This window comes from Sus scrofa, chromosome 10, assembly GCF_000003025.6.
Source record: "Sus scrofa isolate TJ Tabasco breed Duroc chromosome 10, Sscrofa11.1, whole genome shotgun sequence".
Classification (NCBI taxonomy): domain Eukaryota; kingdom Metazoa; phylum Chordata; class Mammalia; order Artiodactyla; family Suidae; genus Sus; species Sus scrofa.
This window is the reverse complement of record NC_010452.4, coordinates 20,176,815-20,203,922: the sequence shown is the minus strand read 5'-3', so window position 1 is coordinate 20,203,922 and position 27,108 is coordinate 20,176,815. Positions and strand designations below refer to the sequence as shown.

Genomic DNA, 27,108 nt, shown 5'->3' with positions numbered 1-27,108 from the left:
TCCTGGGTATATTTGAAGCACATGTGCCTTTTGCTGCTTCCCTTTTGAGTCTGATTCACTGTGACATTTAGATTGGGGATAAATTATACGGTATTTATTAAATAGAGGAAAACTGGACTGCAGTCCTCCTTTTGTAAAGAATTAACTGGGTGAACTTGTGGAGGTCACCTTTCTTACCTGAACTTTAAACTCCTTGTCGTGAAGGGGGAGCTTTAACTCCCACCTTGCTTTCCATTGCGCTGCTAAAGCATCCATCAGGACACTGCTAAGTACTAATGCTGCTAAAAGTTGTTATGTGTTTGATAACGCAATACTCGTGGTTTAGGTAAGCATTAGAGAGTTCTTTTAAAAATATTTATATGAATTCAACTACTATCACTCCAATTTATTATATGCATCATATTAAAGTGTAATTTATTATGGGGTTTTTTTTGGTTTGTTTTTGTCTGCTTGTTTTTTGTCTTTTTGAGGGCTGCATCCACAGCATATGGAGGTTCCCAGGCTAGGGGTCCAATCGGAGCTGTAGCCGCCAGCCTATGCCACAGCCACAGCCACGCAGGATCCAAGCTGGAGTCTGCAACCTACACCACAGCTCACAGCAACGCCAGATCCTTAACCCACTGAACGAAGCCAGAGATTGAACCCGCAACCTCATGGATGATAGTCAGATTCGTTTCCGCTGTGCCACGATGGGAACTCCTTTTTTGTTTTGTTTTTACTGAAAAGCAGAATTACATGGCTACTTCTCACCATTCTGCTATCTCAAAAGTATACACCCAATTCCCCAAACACCTAGAAATTCAAGATGCAATTAGTTTAATATCACTGCCCTGTCCAACATTGTTTAGATAAAATTCCTAAAGGATTTATTTTTCATCACTTGACTTATATGCTTGTTATTATATATACAATCTTATATTCACATTTAGAATAATTTCTCTGTTTTTGTATCAGACATAGGGAAAAGAGATTCCCTCTGTTTCATGGATTTGGAAAGCTGGCACTTAGCAAAACAGAAGGAGCTCTATATTTTTTATGAGTGACTTGGAAAATGTTCCCTCTTGAGACAGATGACCTCTGAAGGATTTTTTTTTTTTTTTTTTTTGTCTTTTTATAGCTGTACTCGTGGCATATGGAGGTTCCCAGGCTATGAGTCGAATCGGAGCTATAGCTGCTGGCCTACACCACAGCCACAGCAATGCGGGATCCAAGCCACATCTGCGACCTACACCACAGTTCATGGCAATGCCAAATCCTTAACCCACTGAGTGAGGCCAGGGATCGAACCTGCGTCCTCATGGATGCTAGTTGGGTTCATTTCTGCTGAGCCACGACCGGAACTCCTGAAGGATGTATTTTCTGGTAAAACCTGAATGGTGTAACTTTTCCTCATTTAGAGTATAAAGCAACACGACAGTGTTAAGCCAGGGATGCAAGATCTCCAGATTCAGCACGGTGAGGTCTCTTGTAGGAGAAAACACACCTGTTGGCTCCATCCATGCACAGCCCTCCATGGAGACACGGCCCACTGGCACACTCATCAGTGTCAAGTTCACAGCGGTCGCCTAGGAATCCGGGGGCACAGTCACAGGCATAAGACCCCGCGGCATCCCGACAAGTCGCACCATTTAGGCAGGGCTGGGACCAGCATTCCTCAACTTCCAATTCACAGTTCACGCCTTTTTGAAAGAAAGTCAGCACAGGAAAAAAGAAAAGTTTTAGCAAAGTGTTAATATGTGCGCTCTCTGCCAATGCTTTATGTACCAAAGCTCTTGTCAAATGTGATGCTGCCCAAAATAATTTGCCTCCTTAATTGTAATTGGCACTAACTTTCTGGCCCGTGTGTGGGAAGCTGCACAAAGCAGAACAGCTGTTACCTACAAAGAACTATTGCCTACAACAGCTTGTGGCTTTTCAGTCCCTGCAAACAAATCATTTTTAGAACCAAGGTATTGTTTACTGTACTTTTGTTGGAAGCCTGAAAGGGGCAGGCCGATGTCTTTAAATTATTTTTAAATACCTAGTTTCATTAGGCACCATATAGAGCAGTAGGTAAGTAAGTGACTCCAAAGCCACACGGCCCAGGTTGCGATCTTGGCCCAGCCTCCATAGCTGTGTGACCTTGAAGAAGTGCCTTAACCATCCTTAACCTGTCTCTGTTCTGTTGCCTCACCAGAAAAATGGGGGCCATGGCTGAAATGAACCTATGGGTAATTATTACAATTACAATGTCTAAAGCCCTTATGATAGCATTGGGTATATACGAAGTGTTTCCTAGAGGAAAAAAAAACAAAAAACAAAAAAAAAACTTGTTCTTTCTACACAACGTTTATTGTACATATATGACATACAATTGTTTCCTTAACTGTTTCTTTGGCAAAGACGCGTCAGAATTTTAATTTTCTATAGTGTTGTAAAATACTCTTAATAGAAAATCAGTTTGTGGCTTAAACTCAGTGCAATTAGTGGTTTTATTAGAAGATACTTCTGTTTGTTTGTTTGTTTGTTTGTTTGTTTGAAGGACTGAACCTGAGGTATATGGAAGTTCCCAGGCTAAGGGTTGAATTGGAGCCGCAGCTGCTGGCCTACACCACAGCCATAGTAATGTGGGATCCGAGCCACATCTGCAACCTACACCACAGATCATAGCACTGGAGCCTTAACCCACTGAGCAGGGCCAGGCATCGAACGTGCATCCTCACTGATACAAGTTTCTGCTGCGCCACAACGGGAACTCCAGAAGCTACTTCATTTTAAGGAAACATTACATTTTAAAAAAAAATCTCTATTCCACACCTCCTCAAAATAGTAGATGAAGATTATTCACTAAGCAAATTAAGTTTAGGAGTTAAAAAAGTGGTCATATTAAGTTAGCGAACTACCCTAATGAATCTGTCAAAATACTATTTGAGACACAATAAATTTGCATACAGGTTTTAAGACACCAAAGGGGAACTATCTATGTTTGTCCATCTTTATTCCTATGCCTATAACCCAGGATAATAAGTTATGCATTAAAATAATATTGAGGACTTCTCAAATAACTCAGAGGTTTTTAGTAGTTTGAATGCTTTTGCGCCCCTTCTCCTGATGGAAAACCCACTAAGATAGTCTAATCCGCCTGCATTTACAACTGTGACTAGATGCTACAAACACTGAAGTGAAAAGGGCTGCCAGCTGTCAAATTTGACTGGTTTTTGAGAAGAAAAAGAACATCCATCATATATGAGTAAAGATGGAAAGTCGTGGAATAGTGTCGGTGGTAGGAAAAGGTCTTTGCCCTTTGAGGCCTGGCTACTTCTCACACAGTCTGCGAATGAGATTTTCCATATCCGTTATACTTGGTATCAGGAAGGTCAAGGCACAGAACATTGCACTGTCTGGGGGAGACTGGTGTTCTTGTTCCGTCTCTGAAGCAGCTTTTCAGCAGGGCTTTGGTATCTTTATGTAAGCCACATAAGACAAGCCAATAACAGAGACCTCTTTTTACTTTTCAAGAATGTATGAAAGACAAAAATGACACCTTCTTTTTTAAATGTTTTATGTAATTATTTTAAAAACATATGGAGCAACTAAAACTATGTACGTGTTTGTATTCCATATTAAAATGACCTTGATCCGTCAGGACTAAGCAGAGCGCTCTGCTCATGGGTGAAGTGATCCATCTGTGGGCATTTCCGTGATGCTCCCTGAGCAGAGGGCACCTGGCACTCCATAAATGCCCACCATATGTGTGTGGGGGGGTGATTTCACACACGTTCTTTTATTCCATTCCAACCTATTTAAGGTACCCCTACGCGCCCATGTCCCCCAGCTAGTACATGACAGTTCTGCCATTCCTGTCTGCTCTAGTCAATCCACCTTTTAGTTTTTTGTTTTTTGTTTTTTTGTCTTTTTAGGGCCATACCTGTGGCATGTGGAGGTTCCCAGGCTAGGGGTCGAATCGGAGCTGTAGCCTCTGGCCTACACCACAGCAACGCAGATCCGAGCTTCATCGGCAACCTACACCACAGCTCACAGCAACGCCAGATCCTTAATCCACTGAGCAAGGCCAGGGATCGAACCTGCGTCCTCATGGATATTAATTGAGTTCATTAACCGCTGACCTATGACGGGAACTCCCAATCCACCTTTCCACGATGCCTTGGTGTTATATCCTTTGGCATTTTAGTCATCTCTATTTGCTGAACACTAATGACATATAAAATCAAATCAGTGGTTTAAAACTTACTAATGCATCTCTAAATTTTATTTCATCACTCTGCAAAATTCATCGATTCATCTGTTTCATACCCAGATTACTTCCTCATGCTTAAGAAATACAAGAAAAGCCATTATTTTAGATACCGCAGCTCCATTTATAACAACGTCATTCAAACACTTTAGAGATCCTGATACATGTATGAGAGCGTGTTTCATAGCTTAAATACAATTTCAGTTCAAACAACTATTTACTTTGGAGTTAATCTGATTTGTTTGTGTTACTCTTAATATTAATAACATGATTCTTTTTTTTTTTTTCCAGCCACACTGGCAGCAAATGGAAGTTCCTGGGCCAGGGATGGAATCCGAGCCGAAACTCCAACCTTTGCCACAGCTGCTGCACTGGGCCAAGGATGGAACCTGTGCTGCCACAGAGACAACGTTGGATCATCAACCCCCTGCACCTCAGCGGGAACTCCGACAATGTGATTCTTACTGCGGTTTTTCATTATTACTGATAAGGGAGAAAAGCGATTTGGTCTGTGTCTGCGTGATGCCAAAATAGCTGCGTGAACAGTGATAAGAGGAGTCAGTCATCCAGATGTTTTCCTATTTCCAGATGCCTGGTTTCATAGATAAAACATCTGGAAAACTAACTATGATTTTCAGTTTTCATTTGCATGTTTCCTGTTACAGGCATACAGCCATTAAATAGAGACAATTAACCGACCTTTGACAATATGCTTAAACAGTGTGGTCCAGTCTATCTGGAAACATTTCATGACTAGGGTCACTAAGTCTGGTGCCATGTCATTACAACGCTACGTAGCAACCGAAATTGAATGCAGTGACTGAGAAGCAGCCGACTGTCTAAGAGATGGGAAATTCATAACTGCAAAATTCCTTCACAAAAATCAATCCAGGAATCTGTTGGAACTGGTTTATAATTCTGTGTGAAGCAAAAGTAAATAGAAAGTGTCAGGGAAAAAAACACACACACATAAATAAGGGGAACTCTGCACCCAAAAAATGTACAGGGCAGGGAAAAAACAAAACCAAAAAACAAACAAACAAATCTCTGACTTAATTAGCTTTGGTGACTCATTAAGACTCAGTAATTCTGTGCTAATGTCCACAGGGGCATCTCTACATAAACATAGGTGACTAAATGTCAAAGCATTCATTCCTGACAGTCAGAGAGCCAGCTGCTCTCTCCTACAAGTGACACCATTACTCTTCTAAAATGTTGTTACAGGAGTTCCCGTCGTGGCTTAGTGGTTAACGAATCCGACTAGGAACCATGAGGTTGCGGGTTCGGTCCCTGGCCTTGCTCAGTGGGTTAACGATCCGGCGTTGCCATGAGCTGTGGTGTAGGTTGCAGACACGGCTCGGATCCCGCGTTGCTGTGGCTCTGGTGTAGGCCGGTGGTTACAGCTCCGATTCGACCCCTAGCCTGGGAACCTCCCAAAGAAATAGTAAAAAGACCAAAAAAAAAGTAAATAAATGTTGTTACAGAGTTGTAAAAAATTGCACCTGCTACTTTTACGTTCCTTCTTTCCCCCCCGGCCTCTGCCATTCACGCAGAAGTGCAGAAAGAACCTGTTTTGTATAGACAGGCCACCCAGGACCAGGCTCTGCTGTCCACTGCTGGCTGGTATAGTTAATGGTCAGTGAATGGTAGGTATCATCTACAGTCATTTCTTCTTTCCTGTTTTCCTTCCTCAGTGTCTCAGAGTAGGTAGAATTTAAAGTTTTTTGAAAAGTAATTGGAAGCAAAGACACCTCGGCAAGGGAATTGGGAACAGCTTCGATCTCAGTTAAATACAGATGTGGTGCTGAGAGTATAGGAGTTAGAAACCAGAAAGTTTTGGAGCAGCCGCTATAGTAAAATATGACTTAAAAATCTACAACTGACATACAAATGCCTGCTCAACAACTGTAAATGTGTAACTACAATTAGATAATCAATATCTGAGGTGGATCCATGGCCTTTAAATCAGGAGAAAAGAAAGTGGGGAATGGGGCTTTTCAGGACTGGAAAGCTGCAAAATATTAATTGCAGGTCAAGGAGAAGGAAGTGTGGAGATAACAGAGGCACGTCAGCAAAACAGTTCCCCGTCAACCCAGGAGTATTAGGGCGACTTCAAGACAGGGCAGGAGGGATACACAGTCTGAGTGTGGAGAGGCCAGGAGACGGAGATTCTGCTAAAGACCAAGTAAGATATCAACAGAAGCAAGGAAATGAGAAGCTCGGGTGGTGGTGACAAGTTTGATGGTAAAGCAGTTTGGAAAGATGTCAGATCTAACTCGAACCTGTGTCACCATAGGGCTAGAACGGAGGAGAGATGGAAGGCACTGAAAATAAGAAGACATCACAAGAAATCCTAAAAGTTTGGAAATTCTAAAATTCTGCAACAGCTCCTAGTGGGTTTTGGATAAATCAGATATTTCTTATTTGGCATCTAAAAACCTTTGAAATATTTCTAAGTTCATTTCCCAGGCAATTCTATCATCCCTCCATGTGACAATTCTATCAAACCATCTGCTTTTTCTCAAACCCACCACATGCCTCCCCCTTCCCGTAAGTTGGGACACACTGAGCTCTCCCTCTGTCTCTGTCTCTCTGTCTCTGTCTCTTTCTCTGTCTCTCTCTCCTTCTCTCCCTCTCTCTGTCTCTCCCTCTCTCACTCTGTCTCTCTCCTTCTCTGTCTCTCCCTCTCTCTCCTTCTCTCTCTCTTTCTCTCTACAGAATTCTTTCCCACCTTCCACCTGGCGAATCATCCTTTAAGACTTCGGTGAAAACAAACCATCCTCAGTGAAGTCTTCCCTGATTTCCTTACTGATTCCAACCTCTTGTGTTTTCACAGCCTTTACATCATTTTATTTTATTTATTTGTTACTTGCTTACCTCCCACAACTGCTTTGAAGGCAAAGATCATTGCCTGTTATTAATGATAATAACTGATATTCATTGAGAGCTTATTTCACAGCAAGTACTATGCTACACATTTTAAGTACATGATTTGACTTTAACTGTCAAAAATTATTCACGAGGCACTATTACGATGGCCCCCCTCCCTTTTCTTTTTTCTTTTTTTTTTTTTTTTTTGCTTTTTAGGGCCGCACCCACAGCATATGGAGGTTCCCCAGGCTAGGGGTCGAATAGGAGCTACAGCTGCCGGCCTATGCCACAGCCAAAGCAACGCAGGATCCAAGATGAGTCTGAGACCTACACCACAGCTCACAGTTAACCCACTGAGGGAGGCCAGGGATCGAACCTGCAACCTCATGGATGCTGGCCAGATTCATTTCTGCTGCGCCACGACGGGAACTCCATGATGCCCATTTTCTTAAGGGTGGGATTAAAGCCCAGAGAAATTAAGAAATTTGAACCAGATCAAAAACGTTAGAAAGTGGTTGAGCCAGGATTATGTCAATTAACGACTTACACGGCAGGGAAGAGAGTGGTGTGCGTGGGAAGTGAGTCATGAACCAAACGGTGGTCTTTCAGGAGCAGTGGGCTTAGTGAGAAAGCCCAGCTCCCTCCTGGACCTCATCCGTCAAGGGCAGAGGACCCCTTGCAGAAGGGCTGTGTGCAAAGTGGTTCCATCCAAAAAATGCCAAGTTCTAGCAAAGAGCAAGGAATTCAAGGTACACTGGAGAAAAATTAAGCTTTTTTGTTTGTGTTGGAGAAGAGATCATAGATGGAGAAGCAGGTGACCATAGCCTCATGGAAACCAGGAAGCAGTTTTTACCCCGGACACTTTCACAGAAGCTCACAGGAGCATCTGTAATGCCAGGCGAGCCCTTCTTCTTTTTGCTTTTTAGGGCTGCACCTGCAGCATATGGAAGTTCCCAGACTAGGGGTCGAATCGGAGCTACAGCCCACGATCTATGCCACATCCCCAGCAATGCGGGATCCAAGCCATGTGTGCAACCTACACCACAGCTCATGGCCACGTCGGATCCCTAACCCACAGATCGAGGCCAGGGACTGAACTGGGGTCCTCATGGACACTAGCTGGGTTTGTAACCCACTGAGCGGCACAGGAACACCTAGGCAAGCCCCTCTGAGTCCAGAGAGCTACAGGATGTCTCCTCCACCCATCTCTCAGGCATTAATCTACGATCCCAAAGGAAAACTCTCTCCTCCATCCACCCTCTCTGATCCCCACGCCCACCCCTGCCAGTGAATGGGGTTATCATCCAGGTCACCAAGCCAGATTTATTTCCCACATCCTAATTAGTCATCAAATCCTGTCACCTCTCCCTTAGAAATGGATCTAAGGTACCATGGCTATCGCTGCAAACTTATTCAGACCCTCACCGTCTCTCATCTGGTCTGATGGCCACTGGCTTCTCTCCTCAAATCACTCTCTACTTTTCTGCGAGTGGTGTGGATAAAATACAAATCTGATTTTACCACTGTCTCTGTGCATCTTTACAACAGTTTCCCCTTGTCTTCAGGAAAGAGCAGTTAATCGGTACGCTATAGAAACTTCTAGAAAATGTGGACAATGTCAGTGCCACCTACAAGGATGGTCTTTCAGCTTCGTCTCTCAGGGGCCTGATCTGGTGGTTTGGCCTCTCCCTAACGTGTCCTGACCAGATCCTCTCTCCCCAGGACCATGCTGCCCCCCCCCCACCCAAGCTGCACATAGCTGCTCTCCCTGATTGCAAAGCCCACTCCTCACTCCTGACTCCCCCTAGCTGATTCCAGGTAGTTCTCCAAGGCTGAGCTCCAGTATCACATAATCCTGGAAACGGTACGGAACCACTTATACCTGCCTTAAGTGCCATGCCACTGTGGTATAAAAGTATATATTATATTTTACAGCAATTCGTGATTTGTCAACTTTATTTACGAAATCGCTAGCTTGTTGAGATCAAAGTCTTTGCCCTTTAATGCCGAGATCGGAAGCATTTAGCACATATTCTGGGACACAGGCTACAGTCAATAAACTGAGAATGAAGCGTCAAGTCCCCGCTGTGGACTAACCCACCGTCTCTCCTGGAAGCCATCTGGCCTGCCAGGATGGAGCTTCTCAAGCCTTCCACAAGCCTGGGCCCCCTCCAAGTCAAAAGCCATAAAGTCAGTGTCATGGCTTTGGCCAATGTCTGAAACAAAACATTGTTTACGAACGATTGCACCCCACACTGTTCTGATCAGCAGTTAGAGATTTTGCACTTCAACATGCATCTGTCAGCAATGAGTGGTCAAGGTTAACGTCCTGGGAGTCCCCGTTGTGGCGCAGTGGTTAACGAATCTGACTAGGAACCAAGAGGTTTCGGGTTCAACCCCTGGCCTTGCTCAGTGGGTTAAGGATCCAGCGTCGCTGTGAGCTGTGGTATAGGCTGCAGACAAGGCTCAGATCCTGCGTTGCTGTGGCTCTGGTGTAGGCCGCTGGCTACAGCTCCGATTCGACCCCTAGCCTGGGAACCTCCATATGCCTCGGGAAGTGGCACTAGAAAAGGCAAAAAAAAAAGACCAAAAAAAAAGGTTAACGTCCTGTGCCACCAGATAAAGTACATGGCAGGTAATCAGCCAGGATCAGGTCTCTCACTGATGCTGTTATCACTTAGCACAGTGGCAAGAGAGTGCAGGACACATGCCGTGTGGCACCGATGGGCCACCACTCTGAACACCTCTCTCATTATCTGCAGAGCCCACGCGTGGGAAATAATTCTACTCTAGCTTTGGGTTATCATCCTACATTTCAGAGTCCACCCAAGACATTTCACAGGCCTCTGCACAACCATTTCCCTTTGAATAAGAATGCTATGTGCTATTTCTGAGTTCTCTAAGGAATGACGTATGATGTAACAGTTCCAGCAGTTATCAGAGCAAATCTGGACCCAGGATCAGTGCAGAGAGGGACAGTAGCACAGGTCGCCCTTACAGCTAGAGATTCACGGTGCCTTCTGCACATGATAGCTGTCATCTCTGAACATCCTAGAGCAATGCAAAGAGGCTGTGAGACTTGCTGCTCCGATTAATAGTAACCAGCAAGTATAATAATGATTAGCAAGATGCTATAACAGATTAAAGCTTGGGATTTTTATTTTTGGTGGAAACATCTTTGGATTTTTACCCAATAAGAGTTCTGGTTTGTGCATTTAGACACACTTTTTCTAAGGATACCAAGAAGTAAGAGAACACCTTTTTAAAAGCATTCATTGAAGCCAGAATTTACAAGCCTAGGACTCACCTCTGAAGGACAACTAAGTTTCCTCAATTCCAAGACTGTTCCATTCCCCCCTCACTTTTTTTTTTTTTCTTTTGTCTTTTTGCTATTTCTTGGGCCGCTCCCGTGGTATATGGAGATTCCCAGGCTAGGGGTCTAATCGGAGCGTAGCCACCAGCCTACACCACAGCCACAGCAACGCGGGATCCAAGCCGAGTCTGCAACCTGCACCACAGCTCACGGCAATGCCGGATCATCAACCCACTGAGCAAGGCCAGGGATCGAACCCGCAACCTCATGGTTCCTAGTCGGATTCGTTAACCACTGCGCCACCACGGGAACTCCACATTTTTTTTTGTTGTTGTTAGAAACTATCATGGACTTTATAATCAACTGTGTCTTGAACCTGGTATATTTTAGTTGCAGAATTTTTCTTAGTGTATATGAAATCAATGTAATCATCAATGATGAATTTAATCCTGTGAAATATGAAATTAAGTACTTTCATTTATTATTCTAAATGCTATTTATAACACATTATTTATTATTATTGTTATGTATTAGTAACACTTTGTTATTCCTACCAGACTCTGCTCCATGGTCCCACCCTCTCCCCACCCAGGGGCCAGGGCTCCCAGTGTCCCCATGGGAGGGACCCTCCCCAGGCAGCCCACCCCGCTGGCCAAGGCAAGGTGGAGAGTCCCCTCCAGGTGTGGCTCCAGGGGGACTGGGCACTGCTGGGAATAGGGCCTGTCGTTCCCCACAAGAGCCTGTTCTAGTGACCATCCCTCTGAAGATTCAGGACTGGTTCCAGACCCCAGACTCCCTGGACCACACTGCTCACCATGTGCAATGCACACTGCAGCCGACCTGAGGCAGGCAGGGGGGCCCCCCCAGGCCTGCGGATCCCCACAGGGTAGAGGGAACACTCCCCACCTTCCCCCTGAAATCGCTTTGAGGGACAACAGCTACAAATGGGTGATGGTCAGTCCCCAGGTGGACTTGCTGCCTCATAGGGACCTGGGGCTCCTCCAGACACTATGGCCCCCAGACGTCTCCAAATACAGAAGGCACTAGCCAGACCCGCCCACCTTAGCAAGGGAGAGCTCTGGCTAGATGTGTCTTCAGGGGGAATGAGGCTTTTGGGGTGGGTAATGGTTTGGAATCGCAGATGCCTCAGTCCCCCAAGGGTCTGATCTGGTGGCCCGGCCTCTCCCTAACGTGTCCTGTCCAGATCCTTGGCTACCCAGAACCATGCTGCCCCTGCCTGAGCCCTCCACATACCTATCCTTGTGAGAGGAAAGAACAAGTCTGCCTCCATACTGGATCTGTTTCTTTTACCCTAACCTTTGTGTTCTGTTGCTTTTGCTTTGAGTTAAGAATGTTGCCTATGGCTTGAAACATACAAGAGAGTCCATTCTGAAGGCTCTGACCTTTAAGGGTGTAACACTTTTCCATTCATATAGAGATAAACACTTGCAGAACAGAGAATAACATTTGTCTTGTTGGAGGGTTACAGGAACATTGTGACCTGACCTACCTGGATTCTGGCACCAAGAAGTTTGCAACAACCAGCCACACCCTCTATTACCTCGCCTTTAAAAATGCTGTAGGAGATCCTGTTGTGGCACAACGGAAACCAATCCGACTAGGAACCATGAGGTTGCAGGTTCGATTCCCTGGCCTGCCCTGAGCTGTGGTGTAGGTCACAGACGCAGCTCAGATCTGGTGTTGCTGTGGCTGTGGTGTAGACCAGCAGCTGTAGCTCCCATTAGACCCCAAGCCTGGGAACCCCCCTTATGCTGCGGGTGCAGCCCTAAAAAGCAAAAAATAAAAATTAATTAATTAATTAATTAATTAAATGCTTTGCTTTGCTGAAACCCTTCAAGGGGTTTGGGGGGCATGGACCACCCAGCTTCTTGCATGAGCCTTCAAGGTACTCCTCTGAGTAGGTCAGGGCTTGGAATTAGGCAGATGCCTGTGTCTTCATGACCTTGAACTCTTCCAGGCCACTGGCTACCCTTAACCACAAGAGATATTCTTATACAATACACACTATTTTACTTATTTAACTAATTTCATTACTTTGCTGTTATAGCTGTCTAATTCTTTCTGGTGTCTCTGAGTTGCTTTCAGGGAGAGTCAAAGTTATATTCGGGATGGGCAGTGGGGCTGGGGCGTGCCTTCTTCTTCCCTGTGCTGCAGGATCTTTCCTGGAGTGCCTGCCTGCTGGGGAAACAGCTTCCTTCTCCTGCCTGCTGCCTCCCCCGACTCTAACCAACTCATCCTTAGTTCCTCTTCTAGGGCCATATTTTCTCCCACTTTCTTCCCATCTTAAATGCCATGACAGGTCCAAAGATATTATTTGATTTTAAAATATTATTTCTCTAAGTCAACAGACAAGACTTCCTCAATCTACTGCCTATATTTTAATGTGTGTACATATATTTTTTAATGTGTGAAAATAAGAAAATATATACCAAGTTTATGGGAATTCCTGCTGTGGCGCAGCGGAAACAAATCCAGCTGGGATCCATGAGGATGTGGGTTTCACCCCTGGCCTCGCTCAGTGGGTTAGGGAATCCGGTGTTGCTGTGAGCTGTGGCGTAGGTCGCAGATGTGACTTGGATCCTGTGTTGCTGTGGCTATGGTGTAGACGGGCAGATGCAGTTCCAATTTGACCCCTGGGAACTTCCATATGCCGCGGGAGTGGCTCGAAAAAGAAAAAAAGAAAATATATACCAAGTTTAACTTGGAATAACCTATTTCAGGGTCTCCAGGATGCTGTGTTTGAAAAACACACCACTTTTGTGAATGGTTTATATCACTTAATTTTGTATGTTTCTTGGTAAAACTATAGGAAAATTGCAATGATCACAGTTTATATTTTAAATATATCAATATTATACATTTCATACTTCTGTAATTATAATCTTTTAATCATAACAAATACCTTTCTTTCATCTCTCTTCATTAGGATAATTGTTATTCCTGAGTATTTGAAATGTTACAACATTAATAAATTCTTAAATCACTTATTTTATGACATGGCAGTTTCAGAAATTAAATTCTTGCCTAGATATCATAATATTCCAGTTTAAGCTCATAAACAGGGTACAGAGCATGACCTCAGTAAATCCATTCCTGAGTATGGTTCTAATATATTCAAAAAGAAAGCCATTCAAGTATTAGAAAATGATACCAGTATAAAATATTGGTAAACATGTAAACAGCATTGGTATTATTAGCAGCAATATTGAAGATATTAAAATAGTGACAACCGGAGTTCCCATCGTGGCGCAGTGGTTAACGAATCCGACTAGGAACCATGAGGTTGCGGGTTCGATCCCTGCCCTTGCTCAGTGGGTTAAGGATCCGGCGTTGCCGTGAGCTGTGGTGTAGGTTGCAGATGCGGCTCGGATCCCGCGTTGCTGTGGCTGTGGTGTAGGCCAGTGGCTACAGCACCGATTAGACCCCTAGCCTGGGAATCTCCATATGCCGCGGGAGCGGCCCAAGAAATAGCAAAAAGACAAAAAAAAAAAAAAAAATAGTGACAACCAACATACGCATAGACCAATAGCTTGTGAAAAAACTTACATTAAATCATTTCATTCTCACCATGACCCTGAGGTTAGGGGATATTATTATGTTTATACATTCGATTGAGGAAACAGAGACTCAGAACTATTGTCCCTTATCGGTACCCAACCGCCAGAGAACATCAAAGCTGGCTCTGGAACCCCTGTCTCCTGTTTCTTTCCATTACACTCACAATATTACATGTTGCTGATATGTGTGATCAAATCCCCTGCTCACTCAGACCTGCACACCCAGCTGACGGCTGGGAGGAGGGAGAGAAGGGGGAGGAGTCGGAGAGAAGGGGGTTTAGGATAGAACACAACGAGTTAACCACCAGCCGATCCTCAGAGCAAACACCACGAGAGGGGAGAGACTTCATCCCTTTCTTAAACATATCAGCAGCCTTTCCCCCTTGCAGTTCCGCTCATTGCTATTCTTTCAAAAAGAATAATGAATGCAGTTGCAGCTCTACACCCTGGAAGTGGTGCATTTTCACTCTGCTTCCTGGACTGCTTTTTCTCTGGAGCGCTTCCTGACTCTGAGCAGCATCTTTCTTGCTGCTTCTTCATCCCTCTGTTCAGAGAGAGACTGTAATTTTTGTTTACATGCCTCCTCCCTGAATAAGCTGTGAGTTTTTTTGTCAGGGATAAATGCTGTCTTCATCATCTCTGGGTCCCCAAGCGCAGGCACAGTGTCCAGTGCCTTGCAAGGATGTGATAAATATCAAATATCAGCTGAGCAAATAGCATTTGTTATTTTGTGCGCTCACTCAGCAAACATTTGTCAAAAGGCAGAAGCCGAATTTCTTCACGAAACTATTTCAGATGGCTCTAGCCTTGAGCAAAGGCCTGAACAAGTATTTAATTGCCTTTATATGACAACACCCAAAAATTCATCAAAAGTTTTATGTCAATTTTGTAATCAGGAATATACTTTCACTAAAAAGCTCTCAATAATAACAGTAATAATAATGATATTATTTCTCATGAAATAAGCTTATATTTTATAATATATGGTACTTCCGTTTTTTCCACATTATTTTCATTTGATTCACATTAAATTAGCTATTTGATTCAAACTGATTTAGTTGATCAAAAATACACTCAGAGGTGTTCCTATTGTGGGGCAGCGGAAACAAATCCGACTAGTAACCATGAAGTCACCCGTTCCATCCCTGGCCTTGCTCAGTGGGTTAAGGATCCGGCTTTGCCATGAGCTATGGTATAGGTCACAGATGCAGCTTGGATCTTGTGTTGCTATGTCTGTGGTGTAGACCTGCAGCTGTAGCTCCTATTGGACCCCTGGCCTGGGAACCTCCATATGCTATGGGTGAGGCCCTAAAAAGCAAAATAGTAATAATAATAATAATACATTTAGAAAAGACAGACCATCAAGCAAGCCAGGTTGAACCTCTACATTGACTAAAATTCAAATTATGCCTTTGATAAATGCCTGCAGAAGGGCAGTGTCAGCTCCCTCTCAGAAGCAGGACATGTGAGGACTCATTCTTCATGAGTCGTTCACTCTTCACCGTGTTCCCTGGATGGTTATGAGACGGCAGCACTATGCCCAGCATGATGCTGATATGCTTAGCTGTGTGGAGGTTCAGCAGACCACCTGGGCTGATGCAGAATTGGGAACTCAGTGTCTGTCTTCTTGCTGTACCGTTTCCTTGGAAACTACAGAGTTAAGATAAACGTGGAAGGTTGAGTCCGCTTCTCCCCTGTGCGGAACTCCATCTGGAATGGGGCAACGGGCAGTGGGCACCGGGCACGCAGGCTGCGGGCCTGTAGAAATAGAAATGTAACACCTGCTGCGAGGAGGTCCCGTTGTGGCTCAGCAGTAACAACCCGACCAGGATCCATGAGGATGCGGGTTTGATCCTGACCTCGCTCAGTAGATTAAGGATCCAGTGTTGGCAAGAGCTGTGGTGTAGGTCGCTGACACGGTTAAGATCCCGTGTTGTTGTGGCTGTGGCTATAGCTCAGATTTGACCCCTAGCCTGGGAACTTCCCTATGCTGCCCTGTGGCCCTAAAAAGAAAAACAAAGTAAAACAAAAAACCTGCTGGGACTTTAAGGAGTTTCTCTGAGTTAGAATGAGCTGACACACTTCCTGACTCTTCTCGGAGGCCGAGCACTGCTCACCCTACGTGGGCGTGGGGACGAGAGAATCCATGAACCCAGAGAGCTGCAGGCCTCCCCGAGACAAAGATGGCATAGACACTGAACCCTCTCATCTAAAACCAAACTAAAACTGGATGGGGAGGAGTTCCCGTCCTGGCGCGTCGGAAACGAATCCGACTAGGAACCGTGAGGTTTCAGGTTCAATCCCTGGCCTTGCTCAGTGGGTTAAGGATCCCGCGTTGCCGTGAGCTGTGGTGTAGGTCGCAGATGTGGCTCGGATCCGGCGTTGCTGTGGTTCTGGCGTGGGCAGACGACTACAGCTCTGATTCGACCCCTAGCCTGGGAACCTCCATAGGCCGCAGGTGAGGACCTAAAAAGACATAAAAAAAAAAAAAAAATAGATGGGGAAATAAAATGGGTGAGGACTACTGGAGATCCAGCTCAGAGAAAAGGAAAAACTATCCAAAAGGCCGGTCCAAGAGGAACATTTTAAATGAGAAACCATCCTGTGATGCAGAGGAGCTGGTAAGTTTCAGGTACGGACGTGAAAGGCCCTGCATGAGAGCATGGTCCGTCTACAAGACTCAGGGAGGCCACACTGTTGCCAGGAATATTCTGGAGAGACCTGTGCGGAATAACCTGGGCTTCCCAGCAGAGGGCAGGAGAGAGCAGGCCAGGGCTGCTCCCTCTCCTTTCTTTCGCATGAGCCAGGATCCTTCAGTGTTCATTTCTATCCTGAATTTGAAGGGAGAAAAAGGTGTTGATGTGACAATGTGATGCTTCTCCTTCATGCGCTCCTCTCAAATAACCATCCTTTTACTTGAATTATTGAATGAATCTCCTTTAAGCACCCTCCTTCTATCCTAACCTCTCCTTTTCTACCCTATCCTCAGCCTTCACGAGCAGAGTGATTCTGTTAAAACGCAGGTCAAATCATTTCAGTCTTCTGCTCCACACCATCCCATCAGTTTGGATTAACATATACACCGACTATATATAAAATGCATAAACAACAAGGACCTACTGCAGGGCACAGGGAACTGTATTCAATATCTTATAATTACCTGTAAGGGGACAGAATCTGAAAAAGAGTACACATGGACCTAATGAAACACTGTAAATCAACTACACTTTAACAACAACAAAAGCCCCAACTTTTCAAGAACTTCCCATCTGACTTGGAGGAAAAGCCAAAGTCCTTATGATGGCCTACAAGCCCCAGGGGTCTGATCCTATATGTCTCCTCCTTGTTCACTCCCCTGTGGTCATAACGACCTCAATTCAGCCTCTGGAATATCCCAGGGACTCTTTGCCTCAGGGCCTTTGCATCTGCTATTCCTCTGCCAGGGGTGCTATTCCATAAGACATTTCTCACCTACCGAGAACTTCAGTCTCGTGTCCCCTTCAGTGGTCATTCTGTAATTTGTAATAGAACAAATCTGACTCCGTAGTGGATCCGTTCCTTTTATTTTAACTTTACTCTGGGCTTAGTCATGCTCTGCATCTTTTGTAATAGGATGCTGCCTACACCTTGACATACATAGGAGGGCTGGGCCATGAGCTGACCTGAACAGAGAATGATTTCATGACTTGACTGTGACCTGACCTATGTGGACAGCTGCGAGAACAAAGGATCCCACACCCAGAAATTTGCAACAACTAACCATGCCCCTCCCTCACCTTGCCTTTAAAAGGGCTTTGCTGAAAGCCTTCAGGGAGTTCAGGCTTTTCAGGGCTCGGGCCACCCATCTCCTTGCATAGACCTGCAATAAATCTTTCTCTGCTCCAAACTCTCACATTTCAGTATTGTTTGGCCTTGCCAGGGCATACAGACTTGTGTTTGGTAACAATTCTACCTAAAGGTCCATCCCTAATTCCCTCTCTCTCTCTCTTTCCCTGTCTCTTTGGCCATGCCTGTGGCATGTGGAAGTTCCCGTGCCAGGGACTGAACCTATGCCCTGGTAGCCCACTGCGCCACAAGGGAACTCCTCTAATTCTTTTATTTTTTTCCCACTGAATTCATCACTATCTATCCTAGATATCTTACCTACCTATTACTTATTTTATACATGTCTATCTCATCCCTCTTGAATGTAAGGAGAATTTTGTTTTCTTTCTGGGGCCGTACTCATGGCGTATGGAAGTTCCCAGGCTAGGGGTCCAGTCAGAGCTATAGCTGCCAGCCTGCGCCACAGCCACATCCACAGCAACAAGGGATCCGAGCCGCATCTGCGACTACACCACACAGCTCATGGCAACGCTGGATCCGTAACCCACTGAGTGAGGTCAGGGATCGAACCTGCATCCTCATGGATACTAGTCGGGTTATGTTACCACTGAGCCATGACAGGAACTCCAGGGGAATTTTTCGTTACTTTTTTTCTTATATTTACAGAAATAAAATAATGCCTAACACACTCCAGGGAATCAATATATATACACATGTGGTATGTGTGTTCTTGTTCACTAAATTAATGACTAAATGAATTCAACAAATATTTATCTTTTCCCCCATATCATTTATCTGGAACCACTTCTAGTAAAAAGTACCATATATATATGGAAAACGGTCCCAAACCAGCAGCATCAGTACCCCATGGAAACCTATTATAAACGCATGTTTTTGACCCCATCTCAGATCTACTAAATCAGAAACTATACTTTAATAAGCTCTCCAGGTGAGTCTGCCACATGCTAAAAGTTTGAGAACCACCACAGAGGTTTTGAGTTTATTAAGCCGGAAATGGCAGTTGAGCTTTGAATGCTTTCTCAATTTCATATTAGAGATTTCACGTTTTTCGTGGGTAAAATAAGCGTGGAATGACTCTGGCTTTGCCAAATGTCAGAGAGTCTTGGTCTTAGTGTCCCTACACCTACTCTTCCCTTACCTACAATATATGCCTAGAGGCCCCCTTCCAGCCAGGGCCCTAAGGTCTAACACCTGCTCCGGCAATGCCTTTCTAACTTGTCTCCATAGACATGTTCTTAAATACAAAGTGAATTTTGTCTTTGTTTTTGTTTCTGAAATAGAGATGCATCTTACAATTGCTAGGTAAATTTAATAGTGTTTTTTTCTTATTTCCCAAAAGATCATTTTTTATCAAAGATCTATTTGACAGAAGAAATAAGATACTTTCCTATACTGTTTTGCTTCATTATACATCCTGCTGGCCTTTCTCCTGCCTCCTATCACTCTATTTTTCTCACATTGCAGGCATTTAAACATGAAAAATGTTCATTAGTCAATCAGGCTAATTTTAAGGAAGACCTCAATTACAGAAAGATCCATTGCAAATGCTTGACCTAAAAGCAGTCCCATGCTCAGAGCTAATAGTCTTTTCAATAAAAATAAGTTTGCTGCGGTTGTTTTCAGCTGAAATGGGAGTTAGGGCTTAGCCAGGGCAGATTCCACCAGCATTCTTTTTTTTTTTTTTTTTTTCTTTTTAGGGCCACACCCTTGGCACATGGAAGTTCCCAGGCTAGGGGTCATATCAGAGCTACAGCTGCTGGCCTACACCATAGCCACAACAATGCGGGATCTGAACTGTGTCTGCGGCCTACACCACAGCTCATGGCAACACCGGACCTTCAACCTACTGAGCAAGGCCAGGGATCGAACCCACATCCTCATGGAGACTAGTCCGGTTCAATAACCGCCGAGCCATGACGGGAACTCCTCCACCAGCATCTTGAGATGCTCTGGGCCTGTTGCTGTAGCCCATGAACCAGATGGTAGAAGGGAGACACAGCAGGGAGGATTCCACGGGGGAACCCTCTCTGAGTGCCACCCCTCCTTCCTCTCCTATCTCCCTTTTAAAATTTATTTTGTTTTCTGGCTTGCTGCTCAGAGGAAGGCAGGCTTCTCCTCTAAGCCAGGTGCTTTGTGATCACTGACATCCGCTGGGTGGCTGTGATACAGTTTCCAGGACGCATCAGCAGGGCCAGGCGAGCCTGGGCCTCCGTGCATCCGTGCTGACTGTGTCTTTTCCTTTGCTTCTCAACTCTGGCTTTTGCCCCAATTCTCTAGACCGTCTTTCAGTTTCTCATTAATTGGCCTGAGCTGCCATGAACACTGGTAACCATGGAACAGCCCAGAAAAACAAAACAAAACAAAATTAAAAAAACGAGCCTCCTGTGGATCTAAAGGATGGCACAACACAAGAAAGCAAACTAAGTTCACATAAACTTAATTTCTGGCCCCTCGCCTGGCTGTGCCTGGGAATCCTTGGTTGGCTGTGGCTGTCTGAGGGCAGACGAGAGCCCTAGGGAACTGCTAATGTGTCTCCGGGCTGAGAACCACTGATGAGATCCCAGACGTGGGCTCTTTCGCTCGTGGAGGGGACCGGACTGGGGATCACACCCAAACCACACCGCTCCATCTGAACAAGCCTAACCAGCTCATTCTGGTTCTTCCCGCCTTCTTTCATTTAAATTCTGTTTGCCGGCAAGCAGCCCAGATGTCACCCGAAAAGCTGAGAGCAAAATGTAGTTGATTTCTTGGAAAACGAAATAACAACCTATTCAAACAGGGAACGACACTCTTACATCAGAGTCTGGGCAGGGGAAGTGCCTTCCCTCTGGACCTCACAGGTTACAGTGAGAAAAGATAGTGACTCTTATCAGGCCCAGCAGGGTTATGATGGAGCCTCAGCATAATTTAACTGATTGTACGGAGAAAGGCCTTGTGATGGGGTTTTATTACACTTCACACTTAGGGTATAGCCTTGACATTTTTATGCCTATATTTTGCCACTTAGAGGATTCATTACAAGGCAATGAAACTAAGATGTAAAAGCAAAAGCAGACACTGTAAAACCTAAGTTTTCAGGCTGTGTTTTCGCAATTCTAAGACTATGTCTGAACACTGTAGTTGAAATGACTGAAGCATTTGGCCTCACATCTTTCCCTTTTAGTCACCACTCACAATATTGTACTAGTAGCAGAAAATAGAAGATATTATCTTAATAAACAATAGCGGGGTTTTTTTGTTTGTTTGTTTTTTGAGTTCCCTTTGTGGCTCAGTGGTTAACAAACCCAACTGGGATCCATGAGGATGTGGGTTCCATCCCTGGCCTCGCTCAGTGGGTTAAGGATCTGGCACTGCCGTGAGCTGTGGTGTAGGTCACAGACACAGCTCAGATCTGGTGTTGCTGTGGCTGTGGGGTAGGCCGGCGACTACAGCTCTGATCCGACCCCTCGCCTGGGAGCTTCCATGTGCTATGGGCTCGGCCCTAAAAAGACAAAAATAAATAAATAAACAAATAAACAAACAAACATAATGGCTTTTAAGTGGGACCATTTTAAACAAGAGCATCCCCCAGCTAGCACCACAAAAATTTACTTCTAACTTTTATTCCAAAATTAATAAGACTGGGAGTTCCCGTCGTGGCGCAGTGGTTAACGAATCCGACTAGGAACCATGAGGTTGCGGGTTCGGTCCCTGCCCTTGCTCAGTGGGTTAACGATCCGGCGTTGCCGTGAGCTGTGGCGTAGGTTGCAGACGCGGCTCGGATCCCGCGTTGCTGTGGCTCTGGCGTAGGCCGGTGGCTACAGCTCCGATTGGACCCCTAGCCTGGGAACCTCCATATGCCGCGGGAGCGGCCCAAGAAATAGCAACAACAACAACAACAACAACAAAAGAGACAAAAGACAAAAAAAAAAAAAAAAAAAAAACATTTCAAACTGAAATGCAACTGCTGTAACTGCATTAATAGAATACACAATCGTCTGGCAGAGCAACAAGGGGTTTTTCCGCATAGCAGTACTGCGTTACAAGCTCCTTTATTATGCCCCATAACTTTTAGCATGGTATTGGTCATTAAAAGGCATTCAGTAAAATAATTTTCCGCTTGACACAGGCATTCCACAATCATAAATTATGCATAAAGTAATAGAGAAAGTGAAATCTATTTTACTATCGATTTATACCCGTTTCATTCCTAGGAAAGGTGCCCACACACATAGGGAAGAATTTAGAAAAATTAGAACAATTCAGTAAGAGTTTATTAAGCCACACTGTGCTGGTACTCTTCCTCCTCTTCTTCTTTTCTTCTTTGGAGGACCACACCTGCAGCATATAGAAGTTTCCAGGCTAGAAGTCGAATCTGAGCTGTAGCTGCTGGCTGACGCCACAGCCATTGGCAACACTGGATCTGATCCAAGCCGATTCCGCAACCTACACCACAGCTCATGGTAATGCTGGATCCTGAACGCACTGAGTGAGGCCAGGACGTGATGTCATCCTTACGGACACTATGCCAGGTTCTTAACCCACTGAGCCACAGTGGGAACTCCCAGAAAGTTCTTTAACAGAGGTGCAAACTACTACGGAAGTAATAAATAATCATAATGACCACAATTGTTTAAAAGGATTATTTCAGCTACTAGTAAGTCAGAACTACTTCTTCAGCTGGGTGGCATCTGAACTAAGGACTGAAAGCAGAGAACTTCACAGAGTGGACATTGCGAATCAAGGAAGGGCCTTCCGGAGGGAGGGAAGCTGCTGGAGGGAAGGGTGACGATGACTGCAGGAGAGGCTTCGATGGAGTGGTGGCGGAGATAAGACCAACCCTTAAGGGACAGATCAGGGAGGGCTTCTAGTGAGAGGTTAAAACTGTTCTCCATGTAGTGGGGAGCTCTCGAGGCCCTTCAGAAGGGAATGGCACCGCCAGGTGTGTTTGGAAAGATCAGAACCACTTGGAGAAGGCAGAGGCTGGAAAGAGTTGGGAGGCCATACAGTGCTTCCCACCAGAGCTATGATGGCCAGAGACAAGGCACTGGTGACAGAGTGGATGAGCTCAAGTTGGGAGACCTCCCGGATGCCAAAACAGCAGATTCTGAAGATTAGTTGTAGATGAACGTCAAGAGAGAGGGAGCAATTTTTATGTCAGAGCCACTAGGATCATGCCTCCTTGGCAAAAGAGTTATTTCCAGAACGTATAACATTAGCAAAAGGATCCTGGAGGGCTCTGGTACAAATTGCGAAGGGGAGTATTTTTAAAGAATTATATTGCTAGCATACTTGGAAAAGGAATGACCAGACTACGAAGTGAGAAAGGGGAGTTCCCGGTCGTGGCGCAGCAGAAGCAAATCCGACCAGCAACCATGAGGTTGCAGGTTCGATCCCTGGCCTCGCTCAGTGGGTTAAGGATCCGGCATTGCCATGAGCTGTGGTGTAGGTCACAGACGTGGCTCGGATCTGGTGTCACTGTGGCTGTGGCATAGGCTGGCAGCTGTAGCTTCAATTAGACCCCTACCCTGGGAACCTCCATATGCCATTGGATGCAGCCCTAAAAAGACAAAAGATGAGGAAAAAAAAAAAAAGGAAGAAATGAGAAAGGGTGAGAGAAGGCAAGGTGAAAGCCAAATACCCTCAGAGGCTGCAAAATGGCAAGGCTAAGGGAAAGAGGCATTGACGTGAGAGTCATGGCACAGAGCTAGGGGTTAGGAAGCCAGGGACTGTGGTGAACAGAAGCTGGAAGGAGGAATATGAGAAAACAAAGTCCCCACCCACAAGGTGGAAGGTCCACAGTAATGGAAAGGTGGTCTTCCTGAAGAGCTAAGCTAAGGGGGCAGCTGACTCAGGAGAGTGGGGGGTGGGGGGGGCTGGAGACTGAGGATAATGAACAGCATGTAGCCTTGTAACAAACGAGCTACTCGTTCCTGTGTAATTAAGTCAACATCAACAGAATATTTGTGACTAGACATGAGGGACTATTATTGGCCACTTCCAAGAGATTCAACCAGTGGCTTCTTTTTTTTTTCCATTTTTTTTTATTACTCAAATGAATTTATCACATATGTAGTTGTATAATGATCATAACAATCTGATTTCACAGGATTTCCAGTGGCTTCTTTATCACTCACATCCACCCTGCTCCAGCAGCCTTGCTATCCTTAGTCTGTTCATCACCCATCAGCACTAGAAACCCACCTACGTGTGTCCTTCTTGTGACCTGCCTCCCGTGGGGCTGCGGTGGCAGGAGAGGGTCCACGTTAGCAGGGATGAAGGGATGCTGCTCTGATGGGGGAACTTAGACTGCCCTGACCGAAGGCTAGGTCCCAAAGAGTCCAATTCTAGACTGAATCTATGCTTTACATGATGTAGGACTCCATTGAAAATGACAACAGTGAGGGATTCCTGTTGTCACTCGACTAGTTACAAACCCAACTAGTATTCATGAGGTTCAATCCCTGGCCTTGCTCAGAGGGCTAAGGATCCAGCATTGCTGTGAGCTGTGGTGTAGGCCGGCAGCTGTAGCTCCAATTTGACCCCTAGCCTGGGAACTTCCATATGTTGCAGGTGCAGCCCTAAATAGCAAAGTATAGAATTAGAATTAGAATAGAATAGAATAGAATAGAATAGAATAGAATAGAATAGAATAGAATAGAATAGAAATAGGATAGAATAGAATAGAATAGAATAGAATAGAATAGAATAGAATAGAATAGAATAGAATAGAACAGAACAGAATAGAATAGAATAGATGCAACCACAGTGACAGTAAACAAATGCTTAAGCTCAGTAGGTTTTTGGTAGTTTAGGAAGGTTTCCATCTATTGATGAGTTCTTGTCAAGACTATTTTCATAAGCAATTGGATAGGAGAGAACAGGTCACTTCTGCTTCTGTCACATTAAAGAGGATGCTAATTACATCATCTGGGACTCAAATGGAATCACACTTACCGGAGTAATTGTGGGGACAAAGGCAGGTGTATCTTCCTATCTCGTTGAGGCATGTGGCCTCGTTCTTGCAGGGATCTGACACACACTCATCCACTTCCAAGTCGCAGTGCCTGCCTTGATAGCCCGGGACACAGAAGCATGAGTAGCCGTTGATGCCATCCTGGCACATGGCGCCATTGCGGCAGGGGCTGGACCCACACTCATCGTGGTCCAGCTCACAGAATCTTCCAGCATACCCGGCAGGGCAGATGCACACAGGGTGCACAGGGTCCTGACCACAAATGCCTCCATGCTGGCAGGAGTTCGTGCCACAGAAACTGACGACTGTGTCACAGGTGGCCCCACTATAGCCAGGAGGACATGTGCACAGAAATCTCCTCTCTCCTGGGGTGCTCACACAAGTGGCATTTCCTGGACAGGGACTGGAGAAGCAAGGGTCTTTCTCATCGTCACAGTCTTTGTCCAAATTAATGGCTGTGTCTGAACAATGGCAACTGTTGTCTTTTGAAAAATTCTTGCACGTAGAATTGTTTGGGCAAGAATTTGATCGGCACTTGGTGTCATTTCTATTGCAAAAGGAATCTACAAGGCAATAAAAAAAATCAGGATGAAGCTTACAAATAAATGGACAATAAAATTAAACAATGTCTTTCTACTCTTCATGCATCTCAAACTCCTTAATGAAACACAAAGTCGGCTGCATTCTAATGGTGAATTTGCAAATGATGTCTAATAATGTTTTGTGATTAATGATGATTTGTCACCTCTTTTATTTTTTATTTTTGTCTTTTTAGGGCCACACCCATGGCATGTGGAGGTCCCCAGGCTAGGGGTCAAATAGCAGCTGTAGCGACCAACCTACACCACAGCCACAGCAACACCAGATCTGAGCCATGTCTGCAAGCTACCCCACAGCTCATGGCAACACTGGATTCTTAACCCACTGAACGAGGCCAGGGAACAAACCTGCGTCCTCATAGGTCCTAGTCAGATTTGTTTCTGCTGAGCCACGACAGGAACTCCTGTCACCTTTTTAAAATAGTTTCTAAGAAGAAACAAAAATGGCTGGTTTGAGATTCTTTGCTTCTCTTGCATTTTACTTTCTCAGGTATAAATGCCTTGGAGCAATGGGGTGAATTGTTAAGTTGTACACGTATACAAGATTGTAAAATTCCCATTTTTCTCATGGAGAAGTTCACGGTATACTGAGATGAGATACAAAATTGTCTCAATATACGGTCTAACTGAAACTAATATTTAAATGAATGCTACACCTTGGTTTATGACTGCTTTACCACAATCCCCATTTATGCTCCACAAAGAAAAGCACAGAAAAATGAAAATATAACAATACAATAAAACACCAACTCTTTGTTGAAGGTCTGCCCTCTGTACCAAGCATGTCAGGTGTTTCACATATATTATTTCTCACCCTCACAGCTACACAAGATTATGTGCATTTTACAGACAGCAGATTAAGCTTCACCACAGGGAAGCAGATGTTGTAAAGTTATGGACTTTTAATTATCCGAAAGCTTCTCTTTTCTAAGGATACATTTTTGAAATTCTAATTGGAATAATACCCTGCAGGAAAGCAAGAATTCTATGCCTCTTTTCCAAATTCATTGGATATAGGCATGTGCGTGAAATTTCCCTGAATATATATATACATTGGGATCATAGCACTGTTATTTTCTCTTTTTTTCCCTTTTTGGCCACACCCCACAGCATGAGGAAGTTCCTGGGCCAGGGATCAAACCTGTAGTGACAATGCCAGATCCTTAACCCACTGTGCCACCAGGGAATTCCATAGCACTGTTATTTTCTTTATCATGTATATTTGCAAGGTTTATGATTTGGCAACTCAGTCGTATCAATTCACACAACACTGTCTTTTGCATGTGGATTCTTTTGTTTGTTTGTTTGTTTTTTAGGGCCACACACCCACAGCATATGGAAGGTCCCAGGCTAGGAGTTGAATTGGAGGTATAGCTGCCAGCCTACACCACAGCCACAGCCACAACCACACAAAATCCGACCCTCATCTGTAACCTACACTACACCTCATGGCAATGTGGATCCCTGACCTGCTGAGTGAGGCCAGGGATCAAATCTGCATCCTCATGGATACTCGTCGGATTCCCATGCCACAGTAGGAACCATGAGGTTGTGGGTTCGATATGTGGCCTCGATCAGTGGGTTAAGGATCCAGCGTTGCCATGAGCTGCAGTGTAGGTCCCAGATGAGGCTCAGATCTGGCGTTGCTGTGGTGTAGGCCGGCAACTGTAGCTCTGATAAGACCCCTAGCCTGGGAACCTCCACAGTGGGTG

The 27,108-nt window shown here is 44.9% G+C and overlaps 1 protein-coding gene across 1 annotated transcript in view; it reads right to left on the bottom strand.

The window, feature by feature from the left end:
- CRB1 (crumbs 1, cell polarity complex component) overlaps window positions 1–27,108 on the bottom strand; it is a 195,294-nt gene that overhangs the window by 128,617 nt on the left and 39,569 nt on the right. The window contains exons 2-3 of the mRNA XM_021064482.1: window positions 24,779–25,360; window positions 1,484–1,679 (exon numbers count right to left, since the gene is read on the bottom strand). Of these exons, the coding sequence (XP_020920141.1) occupies window positions 1,484–1,679; window positions 24,779–25,360 (778 nt within the window). The remainder of the gene's footprint in view (window positions 1–1,483; window positions 1,680–24,778; window positions 25,361–27,108) is intronic.